An 18,286-nucleotide genomic window follows, 5' to 3' on the forward strand; every position below is an offset into this window, starting at 1 on the left:
TTCATCCAGTGAGACATCGCGGGATCCTAACAGCCATTATTTGACTCCTCAAATGTAGGTGAATACTTGTGAGAGGCCAATAAGAATTAGGGTGACTATAGAACGTGTCCAAACCAGGAAGGGGGTGTTGAGATTTTAACTGGCACAGGTGTGAGAGAGTATTTTCTGGCAAACCAGAATTCCTTAGAATCACAGTATGCACTTCCACTGTGTGCATGGCCTGCTTGGTGTTAAGAACCTTTTTTTGGATCGTCTCCCTTTGATAGTTATCTTTACCTTGAAAGTATTTTAGAAGATAAACGGATCATTTAGTCTAACTCCATTTAGTTTCATTGGTTAGTATATGAAGTAAACTGCAGTTGACCTTAGTTCTCAGCTGTTACCCCCGTTCTCAGTGTCAGCTGACTGGCTCTGGGGAAAAGCGGCCAATTCCTCTATCCTTTCATGGACTGGAAAGTGATGGAATCAAGAGGATGATCTGAATTAAGAATTTAACTTTCCTGTAATCTGAATTTTTAACCAATGATTACTTCCCTGCTTTGCCTTCCATTTTTTAGACAGAGAATCATAATCAGTAGACTTCACTTAACCCAGATCCTTCGACTGACAACTGAAAAAAATGAAACCTCTTCAGATTAGTGGCTTTCCTTGGTTGTTCACGGTCTTGGTATCAGAACCAGACTAGACCCCAGGTTTCTGTTACTGAATCCAGTGCTCCAATTCAAGACTGCCTAAATCATCCAATAATTTCGTGTCTAAGTAAATTAAATAACCCTGTCTATCCTTTACTACTGAAGCTTTCTACAAGAAAAAAAAAAAGTATAAAATTAGGGAATTGTTTACATCTGGCTTTGTGCTCTGTGCGAGCATTTGGATTTGAGAGTAAGTGGCACCCTGCCAGTGATGAATGGAGGCACCCAGATCGCCTTCCTTCCCTTCATCCACTACCTTTTATGGTGTCAAGGGACGGCTTGCTCTCCTTTGTGACCCAGCTGCAGAGCAGCTGTTGGTGAGGCTCCCACGTTCCCACTCTCCCAGCACAGCCTTCCTACCCATCCCCGCCGGACTTAGACCCTGCAGTGCGAGGCGGGAGCCCTCTGTGCTCTGGGAGCCCAGGCCAGCTGGGGGGCCAAGCGGCAGAGCCGTGCACACGAAGCAGGTCCTGATCAACAAGAAGCGCCCAGGGCAGACATAGCCCAGAGGGAAGGTGGGAGTCATTGCCAATACTAAGGCTTGGGGACTCTCCGCTTTATTCATCTAAAGTAAACTTTCCTATTGGAAAACATTTTCCATGAACTTTTGGTGCCATCTTATGGACCACAGAATGCTGATAAAAATGTTTCTTTTTTCCTTTTACAGAGGAGGACTAGATGTGTTACTGTGACAGTACAGGGAACATTCTGGGTATCACTCAGGCCTCGGGATTTAATGGGATTGGCCAGTGGTGCCTCTGCCCTCCATCACTGAGCAGCAGCGTGCCCAGTGAGAGTATGCATTCCTCTCTGTCATGGTATGTGTTTTGAGTGTTTGCATTTACAAGACATTTAATGTTTCCATGCATTATGATCACCTACTGTGCATTTGGCCTTTGGCTAACTGTTGATTAAACAAGTCCCCCAAGGTGGTTTATAATTAGAAGAGGAGATACCAAGTGGTAATTAGAGTACATATGGTAATGGTCACAACAAAACTAGGAATCAGGAGTATTGTTCGAGCACCCAGGAAGAAAAGACTCAGAATTGAAGAATTCTGGGCAGTTTTAATTTGGCCATTGCCATAATTGGAAAGTTTTCTAGGTATCTAAAAATAATCTTGGGGTGATTCTAATTCTAATTTTAGCTAAGAAAAAAAGCAACTACGCTTTAATTTTTTTTCCATTAAGGTGTCATTGATATACACTCTTATGAAGGTTTCACAAGAAAAACAATGTGATTACTACGTTCACCCATATTATCAAGTCCATCCCCATACCCCAATGCAGTCACTGTTTATCAGTGTAGTAAGATGCCACACAGACACTACTGGTCTTCTCTCTGCTACACTGTCTTCCCCGTGACCACCCTACACACCATGTGGACTAATCATAATACCTCTCAATCCCCTTCTCCCTCCCTCCCCACCCGTAATTCCACACCCTTTCCCTTTGGTAACCACTAGTTCCTGTTGGAGTCTGTGAGTCTGCTGCTATTTTGTTCCTTCACTTTTCCTTCGTTGTTATACACCACAAATGAGGGAAATCATTTGGCACTTGTCTTTCTCCTCCTGGCTTATATCCCTGAGCATAATATCCTCCAGCTCCATCCATGTTGTTGCAAATGGTAGGATTTGTTTCTTTCTTATGACTGAATAGTATTCCACTGTCTATATGTACCAAATTCTCTTTATCCATTCATCTACTGAAAAACACTTATGGAGAAGTATCTGTTCATATCCTCTACCCATTTTTTAACTGGGTTATTTACTTTTTGAGTGTTGAGGCATGTGACTTCTTTATATATTTTGGATATTAAACCCTTATCGGATGTGTTATTTATGAATAAATTCTCCCATACTGTATGATGCCTTTTTGTACTGTTGATGGTATCCTTTGCTGTACAAAAGCTTTTTAGCTTGATGTAGTCCCATTTGTTCATTTTTGCTATTGTTTCTCTTGCCCAAGGAGATGCATTCAGAAAAAAGTTGCTCATGTATATATTCAAGAGATTTTTGCCTATGTTGTCTCCTTAAAGTTTTATGGTTTCCTGACTTACATTCAGGTCTTTGATCCATTTCGAGTTTCCTTTTGTGTATGGAGTTAGACAATAATACAGTTTCATTCTCTTACATGTAGCTGTCCAGTTTTTCCAACACCACTTGTTGAAGAGGCTGTCATATCCCCATTGGATGTCCATGGCTCCTTTATAGTTTATTCATTGACCATATATTGTTGGGTTTACATCTGGGCTTTCTTTTCCATTCCATTGGCCTATTGTTCTGTTCTTGTGCCAGTACCAAATTATCTTTATTAATGTGGCTTTGTAGTAGAGCTTGAAGTCAGGGAGTGTAATCCCCCCGCTTTATTCTTCATTCTAAGGATTGCTTTGCCTATTCAGGGTCCTTTGTGGTTCCATATAAGTTTTAGAACTATTTATACCAGTTCGTTGAAAAATGCTGTTGGTATTTTGATAAGGATTGCCTTGAATCTGGAGACTGCTTTAGGCAGGATGGCCATTTTGACAATATTAATTCTTCCTATCCATGAGCATGGGATATATTTCCATTTATTGGTATCTTCTTTAATTTCTCTCATGAATGTCTTATAGTTTTCAGAGTATATGTCTTTCACTTCCTTGGTTAGGTTTATTTCTGCATATTTTATTCTTTTGATGCAATTGTGAATGGAATTGTTTTCCTGATTTCTCTTTCTGCTAGTTCATCATTAGTGAATAGGAATGCAACACATTTCTGTGTATTAATTTTGTATCCTGCAACTTTGCTGAATTCAGATACTAGATCTAGTATTTTTCAAGTGGATTCTTTAGGGTTTTTTATGTACAGTATCATGTCATCTGCAGTGACAGTTTAACTTCTTCCTTACCAATCTGGATGTCTTTTATTTCTTTTTGCCATCTGATTGCTGTGACTAGGACCTCCACAACGATGTTGAATAAAAGTGGGGAGTGTGGGCATCCTCGTGTTGTTCCCAATCTTAAAGGAAAAGCTTTCAGCTTCTCGCTGTTAAGTATGAACTTGGCTATGAGTTTGTGATATATGGCCTTTATTATGTTGATATACTTGCCCTCTATACCCATTTTCTTGAGTGTTTTTATCATAAATAGATGTTGAATTTTGTCAAATGCTGTTGCACCATCTATGGAGCTGAACACGAAGTTCTTTCATTCTTTTTGTTGATGTGGTGGATGATGTTGATGGATTTTCTAATGTTGTACCATCCTTGCGTCCCTGGAATAAGCCCTACTTGATCATGATGGATGATCTTTTTGATGTATTTTTGAATTCGTTTTCCTAATATTTTGTTGAGTATTTTTGCATCTATGTTCATCAGGGATATTGGTCTATGATTTTCTTTGTGGTGTCTTTGGTTTTGGTATTTGACTGATGCTGGCCTCAGAGAATGAATTTGAAAATATTCCCTCTTCTACTCTTTGGAAAACTTTAAGGAGGATGGGTATTAAGTCTTCACTAAATGTTTTATAAAATTCAGCAGTGAAGCCATCTGGTCCAGGGGTTTTGTTCTTAGGTAGGTTTTTGATTACCAGTTTAATTTTGTTGCTGTTAATTGGTCTGTTCAGCTTTTCTGTTTCTTTCTGGGTCATCATTGGAAGGTTGTACTTTTCTAGAAAGTTGTCCATTTCTTCTAAGTTATCCAGTTTTTTAGCATGTAATTTTTCTCAGTATTCTCTAATAATTCTTTGTATTTCTGTAGTGTCGGTAGCGATTTTTCCTTTCTCATTTCTTCCTCTGTTTATGTGTGTAGACTCTCTTTTTTCCTTGATAAGTCTGGCTAGGGGTTTATCTATTTTGTTTATTTTCTCAAAGAGCCCTCTCTTGCTTTCACTGATTCTTTCTATTGTTTTATTCTTCTTGATTTTATTTATTTATGCTCTCATCTTTATTATGTCCCTCCTTCTACTGACTTTGGGCCTCTTTTGTTCTTCTTTTTTTAGTTTTGTTAATTGTGAGTTTAGACTGCTTATATGGGATTGTTCTTCTTTCATGAGGTAGGCCTGTACTGCAATATACTTTCCTCTTAGCATGGCTGTGGCTGCATCCCACAGATTTTGTGGTGTTGAATTATTGTTGTCATTTGTCTCCATATATTGTGTTATCTCTGTTTATATTTGGTCATTGATCCATTGATTATTTAGGAGCATGTTGTGAAGCCTCTATGTGTTTGTGGAATTTTTCATTTTCTTTACGTAATTTATTTCTAGTTTCATACCTTCGTGGTCTGAGAAACTGGTTGGTACAATTTCAATCTTTTTGAATTTACTGAGGCTCTTTTGTGACCTAGTATGATCTATTCTTGAAAATGTTCCATGTGCGCTTGACAAGAATGTTTATTCTGCTGCTTTTGGGTGTAGAGTTCTGCAGATGTCTGTTAGGTCCATCTATTCTAATGTGTTGTTCAGTGCCTCTGTCTCCTTACTTATTTTCTGTCTGGTTGATCTGCCCTTCAGTGTGATTGGAGTATTGAAGTCTCCTAGAATGAATGCATTGCATTCTATTTCCCCTTTTAATTCAGTTAGTATTTGTTTCACATATGTAGGTGCTCCTGTGTTTGGCGTGTAGATATTTATAATGGTTATATCTTCTTGTTGGATTGACCCCTTTATCATTATGTAACGTCCTTTGTTGTCTCTTGTGACTTTCTTTGTTTTGAAGTCTATTTTGTCTTGTATAAGTACTATAATTCCTGCTTTTTTCTCTTTATTAGTTGCATGAAATATCTTTTTCCATCCCTTCACTTTTAGTCTGTATTATGTGTCTTTGGGTTTATAGTGAATCTCTTGTAGGCAGCATATAGATGGGTCTTGTTTTTTTATGCATTCAGTGACTATGTCTTTTGATTGGTGCATTCAGTCTATTTACATTTATGGTGATTATTGATATGTACTTATTGCCATTGCAGGCTTTAGATTCGTGGTTACCAAAGGTTTATGGTTAACTTCCTTACTATCTAAGAGTCTAACTTAACTCACTTTACATGCTATTACAAACACAATCTGAAGGTTCTTTTCTTTTTCTCCTCCTTTTTCTTCCTCCTCTATTCTTTATATATTAGGTATCATATTCTATATTCTTTGTCTCTCCCTTGATTAACTTTGGGGATAGTTAATTTAATTGTGCATTTGCTTAGTAATCAGCTGTTCTACTTTCTTTACTGTGGTTTTATTACCTCTGGTGACAGCTATGTCTATTAAACCTTAGGAACACTTCCATCTATAGCAGTCCCTCCTAAATACACTGTAGAAATGGTTTGTGGGAGGTAAATTCTCTTAGCTTTTGCTTATGTGGAAATTTTTAAATTCCTCCTTCAAATTTAAATGGTTATCTTGCCAGATAGAGTAATCTTGGTTCCAGGCCCTTCTGCTTTATTGCATTAAATACATCATGCCACTCCCTTCTGGCCTGTACGGTTTCTGCTGAGAAATCTTATTGTAGCCTAATGGGCTTTCCTTTTTATGTCATCTTTTTTCTCTCTATGGCTGCTTTTAATATTCAGTCATCATCCTTGATCTTTGCCATTTTAATTATTATATGTCTTGATGTTGTCTTTCCTGGGTCTCTTGTGTTAGGAGATCTCTGGACTTCCATAGCATAAGAGACTATTTCCTTCCCCTGATTCGTGATGTTTTCAGCAATTATTTCTTCAAAGACACTTTCTGTCTCTTTTTCTCTCTTCTTCTTCTTCTGGTACCCCTATAATGCAAATATGGTTCCATTTGGATTGATCACTCAGTTCTTTTAATATTCTTCCATTCCTAGAGATTCCTTTTTCTCTCTCTTCCTCAGCTTCTTTGAATTCCTCTGCTCTAATTTTATTCCATTTATGTCTCCTCTACTACATCTAATCTGCTTTTAAATCCCTACATTTTATTTTTCTTTTCAAATATTGTTTTCCTTTATGATTGAATCTGGGTTCTGGATTCTTCCTTGAGTTATTGAATATTTTCTGTATATCTGTGAGCATGTTTATGATTTTTATTTTGAGCTCTCTTTCAGGAAGATTAATGAGTTCAGTTTCACTTGCCCCTCTTTCTGGTGTTTGTGGGATTTTGGTTTGAACCGGGTTCCTTTCACATTTCATATTTGTATGCGGTGCCCTCTAGGGCCCAGTAGCTCTAGTCTCTGGAGCTGCTCAGCCCCTGGAGCGATTTTGGTGCTTGCAGGGGAGCAGCGCTTGTTCCTGGGGGGAAGAAAAAGCTGTTTCTTGCTTCCTGGCTGCTGTGTCTGCTCTACTGCCAGAACCAGTGGGCCACAGGCTCATGTGTAAGCCTCTATGCTTTTGTTTGTAGCTGCCATTGTCAGGGCCTCCCTCTGGCTGGCCTGATGCCAGGGCAGGGGCTGCCAGCTTACAAGCCAGTGCTGGCCAGCAGGGAGGCAGACACAGCAGGCTGTATATCTCAGTTGGGGTGGGCCTCAGAGCTGCATAGGCACCCCGGGAGCTGGAGCGCCTGAAGCCCCGAAAGTTCCCATCCTGCTGGGCAGAGTGCAACTGTACAATTTTGTTCACCTGTCCTTTCTCCTGACCAGCAATCTCTGTGCAATCCTGGCCCCTTTGGCAGCTCTCACTGTTAGGAACTCTCTCAGAGTGCCTGCCTTTCTTTTGTCCCAGAGCAGTTGATGTGGATCCCTGTTTTTCACAACCAGTTGGAATCTCAGTATCTCAAGTGTCTGCCTGTTTTAGCTTTCCAACCCCACTAATCTCCAGAGCACCATGCAATGTAGGTTCGTGCTACCGGAGCAGATCACCAGGGCTGGGTTTTCAGCAGTCTTAGGCTTACACCCTCTCCCTGCCCTGTTTCTCTTCCTCCCACTAGTGAGCTGGTAGAAGGGCTTCGGTCCCACTGGATCACGGTTTTGGTATGTTACCCTGTTCCGTGGGGTTGTTCTTTTCTCCAGTTGTATGCATTCTGGTGCAACCTTCTTCCCTGTTGCTCTTTTAGGATTAGTTGTATTAATTATATTTTCGTATTATATGTCATTTTGGGAGGAGGCCCCTGTCTCACCTCTCATGCCACCATCTTTAATCCCTCTCCTACATTTTAATTTTTGTGCTTCCTTGTGATTTATGTTTATATATTCTGTGTCTCATCCCCTTCTTCTCACAGTGTCACTTTCCCTCCCCATCACACCAGACATCGGGTATCTGCAACTGTAGGATCCATTTCCTCAGCCCCACCCCTTAAGTTTCCTGCCACCCCTTCCAGCTTCAAGTCATATTATTCCATAGAAACATACCTCACTGGGTTATAAATGACCGCTCTGTCACTAAATCCACTGATGATTTACAACATTTGACATAACTACTTCGCTTTTCTTGAAATAAAGTTTCACTTTACCTTCAGCCTCTTGATTGAGGCAGATGAACAAGTGGCATCCTTGACATCTCAGATGTCTCAGTCTCTACAGTTCGTAAAATTGACTCAGAATCTCACTCCTTTTACCTGGTGTTTTTTTCCACTGTTTGCCAGCTTTCATTCAGTTTTGCAATCAGGAACCTAGAGCTTATCTTTGTTTCCTTGATGTCCCCCATCACACCTGCCCCCTCTCCTATTTTCATGGACTTCCTGCCTGTTTTACCTAAATATCTGTCATCTCAACCCACTAATCTTCATCAGTGTTATCAACCCCACCACACTTCTTTAAAAGCATGGACTAATCTGTCTCCGTCACTTCTGTTCCCATTTCACTTTGTTATGCCCACTGCCCTCAAAGTGTTATTTACAAGCCAGATGACCACAGGTTCCTCCCTGTAACGTGCTGGCCAAGGGTGCTGTTCTCCTCCCTGCCTTTCCCCAGGGCCTGCCTCTGCTCCTCTCTCTCCCTCACCCTGGGCTCCGTGTAGCTCTCTTTGTGTTCCTGCCAGTGAGATTGTACCTTTGCCATGCCTTTAGTTAGAAGACTTTTGTCTCCTCTTCAACTAGTTGATCATATGTTTATATCTTTCACATTTTTAGAGCAAGCATCACTTCCTCTGGAAACCTTCCCTGAATACTTCCACGAGGTCAGAAAACTCTTTTTAGTGAAATTCACAGCCCTTGTTTTCATCATACTCATAACAACTATGGTTTGGGGAGCATCACAAGGGCAAGGGAATGTCCTTACTCACCATTTCCATCCTAGTGCTTAATATAGTGCAAGGTGCACAACAGGTAGCCAGTATTTGTTGAATTAAGGAACTCAGTGAATAAATTTATTGAGTTGCTAAAAGGTCGTTGTTTTAATTAAAAACAGACATTTTTTAATTTTTGGTTTGTCATTCAAAAATTATATGCAATATTCAGAAGTTTAAAAATGGCCAATTTTAATGTTTAAAGGGATTTGCATCATTTTGAAGTAAAAATTTAGGATATATTTCCTAAAATTTAATTATAAATTTGAAAGTTTTATTCAAACACAAATTTCTACTCACTTCACCACAATTCCCTCAGACATTTTAATAACATACCTGAATACTGTTCTCATCAAACTGATATTATGGATGGAGTAGAATTATGGTAAGATATTAGTTTTAATTTGACTTTGAGTTTAGTATAGCAAGCAATCTAACAGCCTAAGCAGTTTGTCCAGACGGAGGAGTTCTATCCTATTAAATTAATTCTCTCCCACTGAAATGTTACTGCAGTATGTGTGGATGACCTCTTTAAGTTTGAAGGGAAAATATACAAGTGAACAGATGTAGAGGAAATGAAAACTTGTACTGTAACAGGAAGTCTGAGTAAGCTAAACACCTTCAGTTATGTAATATTTTAAAAATTAGCTTTTTGTATTTATCTGTTAAAGTCTACTTTTGTACTCATGATGTTAAAGCTTTGTAGAAAGCAACATATAATTATTTTTTGAAAATCAAATATTTTACATATCTATGAAATGCAAGTTACTTACTTTAATAGTTATTTAAAAATACATCTTTCTCTTTTATTGAAAGTATTAAAAACTAAGAGTCTTTCTGCTCCCGTTTTTTGCCTGCCTCTTGGCATTCTTGCAAACCACCTCCTTTTAGTTCCTTCTCATGAGAGGTACCAGATATAGGGTGTGCTTCCGCCTTGCCAGTGCTTGGTCTCTGGCCTCCTTTCTGGCCAGTCTTTCTGAATTAGGCCTCCCTTTTCTGTTGCCCTAGCATCTCAATCAAAGTGAACTTGATGACTGCCCTACACTTGTCCCTTCTTACCTGAACCTGCTCCCACACAGTCTTTCCCTTGTGATGAAATGGTACCCGCATTCGCCTTGGTGCCACAACGCACAAGCCGTGGCCTCGTGTGTGACTCTCGTTTTTCCCTTATGCCCATACCCAGTCCACCGGCCACCCATCCTCAAGAGGTTCCACATCTGACCACATCTCACCACCTACTGCTTTCACCCTAGTCTTAGCCAAGGAGTATTAACAACCACCCAAGTGGTCTCCCTGTTTTCTGCATTCCCTACTGTCAGTTTTTTTACCCAAATCTGGAATGTTTTGTAAAATTGTAAGTAAGAGTTTTAAATCTATTTAAATCCTCCCTGGCATTCCTCCCCAGTCAAAAGCAATTCCAGTGCTTGCTTCAGCAACACATACACCCAAATCTAGATGATACTGTGAGAATTAACATCTGTGCAAGGATGACAAAAAAAGTGTGAAGTGTTCTTTTACTCCTGGAGTCTGCTCAACTCTTTGCTGCTCAACACTGAGGAAATGATAGGAGTCAAAGCATTGTGGCAGCCAGTGCTGAAATTGTGTTTTTTCCTGCCAGGTAAGAATTATTCCAGATCCCTCACAGTGCCTTTTTGCAGTGGGACCAGGCCCCACACAGTTGGGTCCCTCCTGCCTCTCACACTTAGTTCCTGTGATTCTCTGTGGGGTTTACTCCACTACTGCCATATTGGTTTCCCACTAGGCCCTAACACTGCAAACGTGCCAGACCCTTGCATGGTTCACTGTCTCCTTTTACTAAGGTCATGTCTCAATGTCATTAGAAGCCTTCCTCTGCCACTTTATTAAATATGTTTTCCCACTGCCCCCACCCAGTTGTGTATTCTCTCTCCTCTTAGTCTGTGTTACATTTTTACCAAAGCGCTTCAGACTAATAGTGTCACCTGCCCACGTGTAAATTGTCCATCTGCCATTATAGTGTGAATTACAGGAGTTCTTTGATGATCAAGACCTGGAATTCGGCCTCTAGCAGGAGCTTAGCCCATTTCTGTGGAGGGAAATGTCACATCTCAGGAACCTTCACTCCCTTTTTAGTGGACTAAGTAGTACTATTTCAAGACATTTAGTCTGACACTAGCATGTCCCTACTATTGATGGTTTGTTCTAGATGTGTACTTTCCTCCCCATCACTCTGAAGATAACCAAGGGGTCAACCTCGCATTCACCTCTGAAATCCCAGCAACCAAGTGAGGCAGGAAGGGAGCGGGGCTAGTCTCCTCTTACAGATGGTCTCTCGGTTTTCAAATGTGTATGTGACGGGAACATAAATGATCCGCTTCTTTATGTTCTTCGAATGAAGTTCAGTCTATCACCTTCTTTCGTCTCACTTGGTCAGCCATTTAATTTCAGCTAGTTTTGTGGCTTCCTCCCCTTCTAAAGCTTCACTTCAATCTGGGAGGAGGCTTACTGGTGCCCAAAAAGCTGGGAAGGATGCTGCCCCGGTCCGTGGTCTGGGCTGATCCCTTTACCCTGAAGGCCCATGGCTCTGAGGCAGGACCTGGGTTGGGTTTCAGGGGGGCTTTGCCCAGGTAGGGAGTTCCGGTTCCCTGGAGTCGTCCCTGTTGAGTCTCGACATGCCCTCTGGACGCTGCCCCTAAACACTGTGTGGTCCTCCCTGTCACCACTAGCTGCCTTTGCTGTCATCTGAAGTAATTTTTCATTGATCTCAGGCCTTAAGACAATATATTCCAGGTATCTTTCAGGCAGCTTCTGCTTTGGGATGTTTGGTAAAAGAAGTCACAAAAAGCCTGACATTTATAAAAGTGGGCCTCAGAGGACAGTTCAAGGAGGAAAACACAAACTATTTAATCAGTAAGTTATTCAGCCACATTTCATTTCTATATCGTATTCTATTTTAGAACTTACCAAAAGAAATAGTATTATTTCCCTAAAAATTGAATAGCATAGTCAAATTTTAGGTCTCTCATAACTTGATGGGTGGAATATTTTAGTAGTTTGAGAAAAAATATTTCATCAGGAAAATTTCCACTGCCCTTCTCTCTTCACTTTGCCTCTAATTAAGGTTAGCTCTAATTGATAATATATAAAGACTTGGAGGGACATGAGAATTAAATGGTTCAATAGAAGTCATCTTGGTTTGTAAGAATGTGTACTGTTAGATTTTTTTCCTTAATGATTTTTTTTCTTTTGAGGAGGAAACACTGAAGCCAGTTCACATATTAAACACCGCTGTTAAAATTGACTATCAAATAATGCTCTATTTGTAAAAGGCAGTCTTGATAAAGTAATTTGTCAAGACCTTAATTACTTTTCCTTTTGCACTCATTAAACTATCATGCATGCTTAACAGCACATTAAATGAACTACATTTAAGCTTTTTGACCTGTTTTATCGGCTGCTTCAACTTCTTATTTACTGTCTGTGTAGATTTACTTGAATGTGAAAAGAAGATGTGATTTTCACTGGTTGTTAAAAATGACTGACTCTGACAACAATTGTCAGTCCTTCCTACAGAGTAAACCCCAAATATATGGAAATGGCTGCTTGATACACCAAACTCACAATAGCCTCTAAATAAGGAGTAAGGTCACCAAAACTCTGGTTAGTTCTTTGTCTTCTATTCTAATAATTGGTGTCCTACCAATGCTGAAGACACAGGTGATCTCTAGTTAGGATATAAATATTTGGTTGAAAATTGGGTTAATTTGGAGGAGTTCTTTATAGAACTTAGTTCATGAAATGTTTCCGGAAGAGGAGACATTCCTACTTTGTTCATAGGTCTGTACTTTCCTGAAAATGTGTGAACATATGAACTAAATGACTGAGGAGTAACTGAGCTATTAAGTTAGTTAAAGTGGTGGTGATCTGTTTATTTCTTGACTGGTTATTATATTTGCAGGACAGTTGGATGGCTATAGAAGAAAAGATAAAGTCTTATGGGAGTAATCTAGTTTATAGGACAAGATTAATACCCTAATCACACTTCTACATATGAATGAACAAAGGAATACACACACACACACATACTGAAACAGTGCAAAGACTTGACGTTTTCAAGTGCTATTCAGTGAAGCAGCAGCCTGAGCTATGCCATCAAGGCACACTGTGTTGGTGGATGTAATGAATATTTGTTACTAAAAATGAGTACAAAATTTGGTGTGCATATTAATTTTCAAAATAAATCAAGCTGAAGCCGTAATGGTGTAATTCTGAGTGTTTAAATGGGAGCTCAGGAATGTTTGGGGGAACTGCGTGTGTCAGTGTAGGTGTCAGTGTGCACAAACAAATATATAATCACACCTTTTTAATAGATATTTACATTTTGTAGTTGGAAAAACTGTTGCCCAGCCATCAGAGGGATTCTGCTTGCCTTATATACCCATTCAGGTGGACACCTGTCTCTGAACAGTGATGGTAGCATCCAGTTTTATCAAAAACAAAGTAAATTAGCAGCAAACTAACCCTACACTGTAGAACAGACTATGTAAATTTTACTGAATATTTATTTTATATTTATTTCTTATTGCTGCCAGTCAGAAGAGGATGAGACCTACTCTTGATTGAGGATGGCTTTTTCCTGAGTTTAAATAATAATCTCGTGTATGTGTTTTTAATAGTGTAGTGCTACAAATAATATACTAACATAACTGTAAGTATAGTGATACTCTGAAATCCCTAATCCCTAGGTAGTGGTAGAGCCCTTGGCCAGGAATATGTCTCTGCCCTGCTTCTGGTCAGTTTTCTTTTGTCATCTTTCTCACTCTCTCCCTTGATCCCGGAGTCATTTGTGGTGCTTAACGTCCACCTGGTTAATTCATATCAGCACTAATATACTAACCAATTCTAATGCAGAATTGGTCAAAGCTTTAATGTTGAATTAAAAAGGCTTTTACGAAGTATTTCTTTAGTTCTGTTTTATGTCTTACGCTTCCTAATCTTCTGTACTGTCAATTGCTCTGTTTCAGAATGCTGCATTCTTACTGTTTTAACTGACTTGTATATGGGTGTCCTGTATGGTCATGTACAAACTGTACTTACCCTAGAGTTACAGTTTTGCAAAAGTTAAAATTCCACTTGCTAACCACTTTATTCTGTATGTGGAAGGATGTGGTCTGATATCTTTGGGTTCAAAGTTGTATCATTCTAATATGGTAGCAATGGTTCTTCAAAAATATAGGCATATCATCACAATTTTTTTTTAAAAAAGGGAAATTGCCAGGAGTTAGAGCTATCACAGGGCTTTATAAAAAAGTGAGACTTCAACTGAGGCTTGAAGCATAAAATGCATATGAATGAATGAAAAAATAAATAACATTACAGACCAGAAGAAATAATTAAGAGAAGACTTAGGAGCAAATGAGGAGATTGGTAAAGGATAGGAATTTTTCCAAGAAGATTTGGGCTAGGTTGTGGATGATTTTAGGAATTAGACTGATTATGAAGTAGAATTGAGTAGAAACAGGAGCTATTAAAATATTTTTGAGCAAGGACATAACATAAAAACAGTTGCTCAAGGGATATGTATTTGGTGAAATGCAGTTTAGTGAGTCAGAAATCTGAGCTTTATTGTGATTCTCTATATGTGAGCTGAAATGGGCTTTTATTTGAGGGAGAGGAAAGTGTTAGGAATGAGAGGCATTTTATAGGAAAATTATGGAACTTAGTTTCTACCATGAAATGAAATTCTGAAAAGAATGTTTGAATTCTGATAATTAGGAACCAGAGAGAGGCACGGAAGTTGGAAGGAAGAATTCTTTTGAGTAGATAGAAGGAAGAAATATCAAAGAATGTCAGTTTTATGTGCTAGATCTGAAGCTAGCTATTTCCTTTTGATTTGTGATTTTCTTAGCAACCTTTCAAAAGTGGTATAAAGTATGTTCATTTTTCCAGATGAGGGAAAAAGAGACTCAGAGATGTTACAAAAGATTCTCAAAGATCCACAATAGATTACGTGTGAATAAGTAGAGGTAGCAGGATCCACATACAGGCCTGTCTGTCCCAGGCCAGTTCTCTCACTGACGACTGGAGGAAGTGTTTGCCCTCTGTGCCCTGTGACTAGTTCCTTACTTACTGGGTTGTGTGTTCATTACGTGCCTCCTGCACCAAGGACTTGAGGGCAAATGCTCTGGTTGTATCCGTGGAACTTAGAACTATGCAAAGCAAATGGTAGGTATTCAGTAAATAAGCTTTTAACCTACAAAAACAAAGGAACAAGAAAAATAAGTCACAGAGCTGGCAGTAGAGACCGAACTTCTCCGCTCACATTTCCCTTATTTGTCACAGCTGACCACAGTCCCTTTTCTTGGCTTTCTGAAACACCGCATGTGTCCAAACATCCCCACCAGTATACAAAATGAGTAATAGTGCTCAATGTGAGAAGTGTGTGCGGCCAGTGGCTACTCCATAAAAAGCTTTCTTCTAGAAAATGCTGACACGGTCTAAAAGATACCCAGAAAAACCTGCTGAGAAGTGACTTTTTATTTTTCTCCACTTTCTTAACTACCATCCCTCTAAAATAATAATAGTGGAAAGAGTAAATCTGGTTAACCTTAGTGTTACCTCCCAGCTCTCATGATCCCTTCCTAAGACCCAGTAATGTGCTTGTCTGCTTGATGTTTGCCTTCAGTTACTCTTGATTTTATATACTATTGTAGAATTTTATTTTCCTCCTTATTAGTAATTGGCACTTGACTATATTAATAGTGGTCAACGCACAAAGATAGGTTTTTGGATCATGGCCTGATATCCTCCTCTCGGCCCCCAAAGAATGTTATGGCCTTCAAAGTGTTTGTTTTGCATGTAGAATATGATGACACTCATTGCTTTTTAATAACCTGATGCACCAGAGACCACTGTCATTTGAGTTCCAATACATGTTTTTATAACTGCATATGATTGTTTAGCCAATATACTACATACAAAGATTTTACTGCCCTATTGACTGTGATACTGATAAATGAGCTAGTTTCTTCTATCCTGAAAAAATTAAGTGGAAGAAAGTTCAGGTGCTTTTTATCTTTGCATACAACATTTGCACAGAGTTTACAGTGATAGCTTTCACTTTGTTATTATCATATTCCTCAAGTTCTTTGTACATCATTTTCCTCCCATAATTGCAAGGCTGACCATGTGTTTCTGAGGCTTCTGTGTAATAAAGCATATTCTGTGTCATTCAGAACTCTGCATTTTATTGCATATGATAAATTGTGTGTGTGTATATGAAATAATAGTTAACATTTATTACAAACTTACAATACACCTAGGTACTATAATGACTATGTGTGTCATCTCAGATAATTCAGTAATCTTAGAGTTTATCACTATCCTCTTTTCCTTTTAATAGTACACTTTGTTTTTAGAGCAGTTTTAGGTCTACAAAAAAATTGAGCCTAAAGCACAAAGACTTCCCATAAACTCCCTTACTCCCCTATGACCCTACACATGGTAGTTTCCCTATTATTATCAGCTTGTGTCAGTGGTGTGCATTTACCACAGTCCATGAGAAAATACGGCAACATTATTTTTAAATTATATGCTTTACATTAAGGTTCACTCTTGGTGTTATGTATTCTATGGATTTTGACAAATATTTAATAGCATGTACCCACTATTAAAATCTCATACAGAATAATTACACTGCCCTAAAAAGTCCCCTGTACTCTACCTATCTTTTTTTCTGTAATAGAGAAAATTACAGCTAAGAGATGAAATAATTTTCAAAGGATCATAGCTGCATAAATATGTGAGTTGTTTGGTTTGCCTAGAATCTGTGCTCTTAACTTATACGTTAGACTATCTGATTCATAACAGTTATTTAAGCAGGGAATCTTAACTTGGTAAGATTCTTGCTAATTCTTTCTAACTTCATGAAAATATGATATGTGTAGGAAGCACTTGTGTGTTCCTTTTCTCCTTTGAAGTTAAAATGCTGTGAGAAATACTGCAGGGAGTTAAATTTCTAATTATTGGATATTTGGTAACACAAGTTATGTATTATTGGTTTGAGGAGCATTACTAAAAATGAAAGAAGAAATGAAGAAGTCCGTTGTCTGGTCTTTCAGTTAGCACATAGTTATAAGCAGGGGAGGCCATGGGCTAGGTCTGTCCTGCTAGGGTGGTAGGTGGACAAAGGGTGTGGCACCAGTGAATCTTTTAAGTGAGTGGATGAACAAGAAGGAAGGGAGTATGGCGAAATGAATCAAAGTTGTGTGGAATGTACATGACCTTTGGGGGATTTATCTCCCTAACAATGATTTTTAAAACATCTGGAGAGAGAAAGAAGGAAAAAAGAATCACCTGAAGTTCATGTGGTATATTAATTAGGAGGCACAAGCAGATAAGATTGTCTCTCTTTGCTCAAGACACCATCTGGTACTTTTCTGCCACTCACAGTCAGCACAGACCTTCCCTCCAGCCTTGCAGGACAAGGCATAACTACTTCAGGAAAGTTCTCCTAGAGGCTCTTCTCCTACCCCAAGCCACCACTTTGTGTTACTCTGTAGGCAGTTTGGGGTCAGAAACTATAACCCGGTAACAAAGGAAAAATCAGTTTATTGCATATAAGCCTTTTCCCCTGTTTTTTGCTTATTTTCTTCTGAGGATGATAGTAATGTTTACTTAAAACCATAGCTAGGAAGATCTCCCTTTAGATTAAATCCTGGTTTAGAAATATTTTAGTCCTGAATGACAGAAGCACTGATAAGCCATAGTTGCTTGAGATTCAACAAATTGTGATTTAGTTTCTCTGCATATAAAGAGAGCCATTAAGACAAAATGATCTCAAAAGCTAAAATGCTCAAAATTCTTTAAAAGGATGAAGGATTGAAGAGAAAACAAACTGAAGGGAGAACATGAAAATGATGTTTCCCACCATTCCTTAAAACTATCTTATCTTTTTGGTTTCCCTGAAACCACCTGTTCCACTTTTTCCCCTCGCCCTCCTGGCCTCTTCTCTTGAATCTCTTTGATGAACTCACTGTCACTGTCTGTTCTTCTCATCTTGGAGTTTCCGGATTCTGACTTGAGTCTTCTCTTTCAGCATATTCTCCCTGATCATTGTCATTTAGATAAATGTACCCTTCACCTCCCCCCCCCTTTTTTTTTTTGATGATGATGACCAAGTAGATCCTTAGGCTACTTCATTAGGGCCCAGGAGGTAAGGAATCCTACCTGATCCGCTGCTGAATCATCCATTTTCTCTGTTTTTCAAGGGTCGTAAGAGTGAGGCTGAAAAGTTCTTCTTGAAGGCTATTGAGCTGGATCCCACCAAAGGAAACTGTTACATGCACTATGGTGAGTGGTTACTAGTTTTTTTCCAATGGCCCCCTCATTTACTATTAATGCTGATGAGAGATCCAGGGTTTGTTGGCAAAGGACATTTTGAGAGGACCCTGACTTTATGGTTACAGA

The 18,286-nt window shown here is 39.1% G+C and overlaps 1 protein-coding gene across 4 annotated transcripts in view; it reads left to right on the top strand.

Annotated features, from left to right (window-relative positions):
* Positions 1–18,286, top strand: part of TMTC2 (transmembrane O-mannosyltransferase targeting cadherins 2) — a 402,329-nt gene that overhangs the window by 303,272 nt on the left and 80,771 nt on the right. For 3 of the 4 annotated variants that reach the window (XM_036890024.2, XM_036890025.2, XM_036890027.2), the window contains one exon: positions 18,088–18,169. The exons of the other annotated variant lie outside the window; for it this stretch is intronic. In XM_036890024.2, coding sequence (XP_036745919.1) covers positions 18,088–18,169 — 82 coding nt within the window. The remainder of the gene's footprint in view (positions 1–18,087; positions 18,170–18,286) is intronic. 4 annotated transcript variants of the gene reach the window in all.

Source organism: Manis pentadactyla, chromosome 10 (genome assembly GCF_030020395.1).
Source record: "Manis pentadactyla isolate mManPen7 chromosome 10, mManPen7.hap1, whole genome shotgun sequence".
Taxonomy (NCBI): domain Eukaryota; kingdom Metazoa; phylum Chordata; class Mammalia; order Pholidota; family Manidae; genus Manis; species Manis pentadactyla.